We start from the raw sequence: 5,459 nt of genomic DNA, 5'->3' as shown, positions 1-5,459 counted from the left end.
TGCATTACAGGGATTCTGATAAAATACTCATTCATACCATTCCATTACACACATTGTTGATGGAGTATATTCATTCATTCATTCATTCATTCATTCATTTATTTATTTATTTATTTATTTATTTATTTATTTTTGGCTGTGTTGGGTCTTCGTTGCTGTGCGCAGGCTTTCTCTACTTGCAGGGACTGGGGGCTACTCTTTGTTGCGGTGCACAGGCTTCTCATTGCGGTGGCTTCTCTTGTTGCAGAGCACGGGCGCTAGGCACGGAGGCTTCAGTAGTTGTGGCTCGCAGGCTCAATAGTCGTGGCTCACGGGCTCTAGAGCGCAGGTTCCGTAGTTGTGGCACACCGGCTTAGTTGCTCCGTGACATGTGGGATCTTCCCGGACCAGGACTCGAACCCTTGTCCCCTGCATTGGCAGGTGGCTTCTTAACCACTGCGCCATCAGGGAAGCCCCTGGAGTATATTCTTGACAGAAGAAAATTTCCGTTTTGACTAAGCATTGATGAGAACTGAATCTTTGACTTATCTTTCACATGCCTGATGATTGAAATAATTTTCCACAGATTAGCTTCTGGTTTTGTACTTTTCAGTTCTTTTTTTCTTCTTCAAACGCACATGCTTTGAGAGCTGTGAAGTGCAAGACATGGCTATATTGTAAGGTGGTTTTTGTCCTTATGCTTCTATGTCTTGTGCTAGGTTAAGTCAGTAGAGTAGTCAGTATGAGTACTGGAAGTTATTCCTGTAATGGGATAGTATATAGTCAATTACATATGGCGGTGTCTGAAAATCACATAATAGCCTCACTTAAAACATCTCCTTAGGGCTTCCCTGGTGGCGCAGTGGTTGAGAGTCCACCTGCCGACGCAGGGGACACAGGTTCGTGTCCCGGTCCGGGAAGATCCCACATGCCGCGGAGCGGCTAGGCCTGTGAGCCATGGCCGCTGAGCCTGTGCGTCCAGAGCCTGTGCTCCACAATGGGAGAGGCCACAACAGTGAGAGGCCCGCGTACCACAGAAAAAAGAAAATCTCCTTAGCCAGATTTCAAAAAAGCCTGTGGCCATTCCAATATGATCCAACATAGCGGAATACGATAGAAGGAAAATTGGCAAAGAAAGAGACGCTGGTCTTACCTGATGGAAGTTAAAATGTCTCACTTTTGACAATTTTGCAAAAACTTATAATTCCATGAACTAATTTCTAGGGTTCTTCACAGGACCTAAAAAGGAACCCATAGAGTTGTGGAACAACAATAGAAGCTGCTGTGATGAGAAGCCCAGGCACCACAACAAAGAGTAGCCCCCGCTCGCCACAACTAGAGAAAGTCTGCACGCAGCATTGAAGACCCAACGCAGCCAAAATAAAAATAAATAAATAAAGATAAATTTAATTTTAAAAAAGTAATACTCAGGTTTGAGGCATGAGAAGTATGATGAGGAGAAATTAGCTAATCCTTTCAGAACTTTTAAAATATCAAACTCAGTCTCTAAGATTTTAGCATTATATACAACATTGGTTACTTATTAGTGGTTTGGGAAGGCCAATTTAAAATTTTCTGATCTTACTGTATTGAAATTCACGGCCCTAATGTTTTCCACATTGACTATATGAATGATGAAGTAAAGTCAATCATGTATTTCCTTTCCAACTGGACAGAAAACAAAATTTTAAAAAGTGTTTGGACTACTGACTTTTGATTTCTTCTAAGACAAGTGTATAGGTAATTTTTATTCCCTGATTAGGAGAAAAATGGTGGAAGAGGGCAGGGTTAAGAATTAAGATTTCAAGAGCGTGAGAGGTAGATGGCCAACCAGAGTTCCTAAGTTTCAGTGCGTGTAACTGTTGCCGCCGCTTAAGCCTGCCAAAGCAGTGGTATGGCTGCTGCCCTCGTATTTGCTACCTCTAGAAACATTCTTGCCAGTAGTGGCAGCAGCGGGACTCAATTACCCCCTTTTCTCACTCTCTCCAGAAGCTCCAGATGGCGTCTTCTGTGGGCAACGTGGCCGACAGCACAGAACCAACAAAACGTATGCTTTCCTTCCAAGGGTTAGCTGAGTTGGTACATCGAGAGTATCAGGCAGGAGATTTTGAGGCAGCTGAGAGACACTGCATGCAGCTGTGGAGACAAGAGCCAGACAATACTGGAGTACTTTTATTACTTTCATCTCTACACTTCCAGTGTCAAAGGCTGGACAGATCTGCCCACTTTAGTACTCTGGCAATTAAACAGAACCCTCTTCTGGCAGAAGCCTATTCGAATTTGGGGAATGTGTACAAGGAAAGAGGGCAGTTGCAGGAAGCAATTGAGCATTACCGGCATGCATTGCATCTCAAACCAGATTTCATCGATGGTTATATTAACCTGGCAGCTGCTTTGGTAGCAGCAGGCGACATGGAAGGGGCAGTACAAGCTTACGTCTCTGCTCTTCAGTGCAATCCTGATTTGTACTGTGTTCGCAGTGACCTGGGGAACCTGCTCAAAGCCCTGGGTCGCTTGGAAGGAGCCAAGGCATGTTATTTGAAAGCAATGGAGACGCAACCGAACTTTGCAGTAGCTTGGAGTAATCTTGGCTGTGTTTTCAATGCACAAGGGGAGATTTGGCTTGCCATTCATCACTTTGAAAAGGCTGTCACGCTTGACCCCAATTTTCTGGATGCTTATATCAATTTAGGAAATGTCTTGAAAGAGGCACGGATTTTTGACAGAGCTGTGGCAGCTTACCTTTGTGCCCTAAGCTTGAGCCCAAATCATGCAGTGGTACATGCCAACCTGGCTTGTGTATACTATGAGCAAGGCCTGATGGATCTGGCAGTAGACACCTACAGGCGAGCTATTGAATTGCAACCACATTTCCCTGATGCTTACTGCAACCTAGCCAACGCTCTGGAAGAGAAGGGCAGTGTTGCCGAAGCAGAAGAGTGTTATAATACAGCTCTGCGGCTGTGTCCCACCCATGCAGACTCTCTGAATAACCTAGCCAATATCAAAGGAGACCAGGGAAACTTTGAAGAGGCAGTTCGCTTGTATTGTAAAGCATTAGAAGTCTTCCCAGAGTTTGCTGTTGCCCATTCAAATTTAGCAAGTGTATTGCAGCAGCAGGGAAAACTGCAGGAAGCTCTGATGCATTATAAGGAGGCTGTTCAAATCAGTCCTACCTTTGCTGATGCCTACTGTAACATGGGAGACACTCTAAAGGAGATGCAGGATGTTCAGGGAGCCTTGCAGTGTTATACTCGTGCCATTCAGATTAACCCTGCACTTGCGGATGCCCACAGCAATCTGGCTTCCATCCACAAGTATTCAGGGAATATTCCAGAAGCAATTGCTTCTTATCGCACTGCTCTGAAGCTTGAACCTGATTTTCCTGACGCTTATTGTGATTTGGCTCATTGCCTGCAGATTGTCTGTGATTGGACAGACTATGATGAGCGAATGAAGAAGTTGGTCAGCATTGTGGCTGACCAGCTGGAGAAGAATAGGTTGCCTTCTGTGCAGCCTCATCATAGTATGCTCTATCCTCTTTCTCATGGCTTCAGGAAGGCTATTGCTGAGAGCCATGGGAACCTCTGCTTGGATGAGATCAGTGTCCTTCATAAACCACCGTACGAACATCCAAAAGACTTGAAGCTCAGTGATGGTCGACTGCGTGTAGGATACGTGAGTTCTGACTTTGGGAATCATCCTACTTCTCATCTTATGCAGTCTATTCCAGGCATGCACAATCCTGATAAATTTGAGGTATTCTGTTATGCCCTGAGCCCAGATGATGGCACAAACTTCCGAGCGAAGGTGATGGCAGAAGCCCATCATTTCATTGATCTTTCTCAGATTCCATGCAATGGGAAAGCAGCTGATCGCATCCATCAAGATGGTATACACATCCTTGTAAATATGAATGGTTATACCAGGGGTGCTCGAAATGAACTCTTTGCTCTCAGGCCAGCTCCTATTCAGGCAATGTGGCTGGGCTACCCTGGGACCAGTGGCGTGCTTTTCATGGATTATATCATCACTGATCAGGAAACTTCACCTGCTGAAGTTGCTGAGCAGTATTCTGAGAAACTGGCTTATATGCCCCATACTCTCTTTATTGGTGATCATGCTAATATGTTCCCTCACCTGAAGAAGAAGGCAGTCATCGATTTTAAGTCCAATGGGCACATTTATGACAATCGGGTTGTGCTGAATGGCATCGACCTCAAAGCATTTCTTGATAGTCTCCCAGATGTGCAGATTGTCAAGATGAAATGTCCTGATGGAGGAGACAACGCAGACAGCAGTAATACGGCTCTTAATATGCCTGTCATTCCTATGAATACTATTGCAGAGGCAGTTATTGAAATGATTAACAGAGGACAAATTCAGATAACAATTAATGGATTCAGTCTTAGCAATGGACTGGCAACTACCCAGATCAACATTAAGGCTGCCACTGGAGAGGAGGTTCCCCGTACCATTATTGTAACCACACGTTCTCAGTACGGGTTACCGGAAGATGCCGTTGTGTACTGTAACTTCAATCAGTTATATAAAATTGACCCATCTACTTTGCAGATGTGGGCAAATATCCTGAAGCGTGTTCCCAATAGCGTACTGTGGCTGTTGCGTTTTCCAGCAGTAGGAGAACCTAATATTCAACAGTATGCACAAAATATGGGCCTTCCCCAGAAGCGTATCATTTTTTCACCTGTTGCTCCTAAAGAGGAACATGTTCGGAGAGGCCAGCTGGCTGATGTCTGCTTGGACACTCCACTCTGTAATGGACACACCACAGGGATGGATGTCCTTTGGTCAGGGACACCCGTGGTGACTATGCCAGGAGAGACTCTTGCTTCCCGAGTTGCAGCTTCCCAGCTCACTTGTTTAGGCTGTCTTGAGCTTATTGCTCAAAATAGACAAGAATATGAAGACATAGCTGTGAAACTGGGAACTGATCTAGAATACCTGAAGAAAATTCGTGGCAAAGTCTGGAAGCAGAGAACATCTAGCCCTCTGTTCAACACCAAACAATACACAATGGACCTAGAGCGGCTCTATCTACAGATGTGGGAGCATTACGCAGCTGGCAACAAACCTGATCACGTGATTAAGCCTGTTGAAGTCACTGAGTCGGCCTAAATAATGACTGTGTGCACAGGAAAATTACCCTGTACCTGAGCCTCAACCTTCTGGGGGAAAGGGAACTACTTTTTCCTTATCTGTACAATACCATGCTGCAGATGGGTGACAGACAATGATAAGAAATAGCACAGCCAGACTTGCTTCCTGCATGATCATGATCACGATAGGGAGAGACACAAGAGATGGGAAACTGCTGTTCCACAAGGAGTCTCCATAGAATTTTGCAGCAGCCAGGTGTCTGGAAGGTCTGGAAGGTAAGTCTGGAAGGTCTGATCTCCCTTGGTCTTCCATGAGATGGATGGTTAGTGTGGAAGGGAGATAGAGATTGCCCAGCCGTT

General features: G+C 45.1%; 1 protein-coding gene across 1 annotated transcript; it reads left to right on the top strand.

The window, feature by feature from the left end:
* Window positions 1-1,977: 1,977 nt before the first annotated feature.
* Window positions 1,978-5,118, top strand: LOC309835306 (UDP-N-acetylglucosamine--peptide N-acetylglucosaminyltransferase 110 kDa subunit-like; the record flags this gene model as incomplete). The annotated part of the gene is made up of 1 exon (XM_082674724.1): window positions 1,978-5,118. The coding sequence occupies one exon, from the start codon at window positions 1,978-1,980 to the stop codon at window positions 5,116-5,118; it is 3,141 nt and encodes a 1,046-aa protein (XP_082530850.1).
* Between the last annotated feature and the right edge of the window lie 341 nt (window positions 5,119-5,459).

The sequence above is a fragment of the Grampus griseus genome, assembly GCF_964374135.1.
Source record: "Grampus griseus genome assembly, chromosome: 17".
Classification (NCBI taxonomy): Eukaryota; Metazoa; Chordata; class Mammalia; order Artiodactyla; family Delphinidae; genus Grampus; species Grampus griseus.
This window is presented reverse-complemented; position numbering and strand designations above follow the sequence as displayed.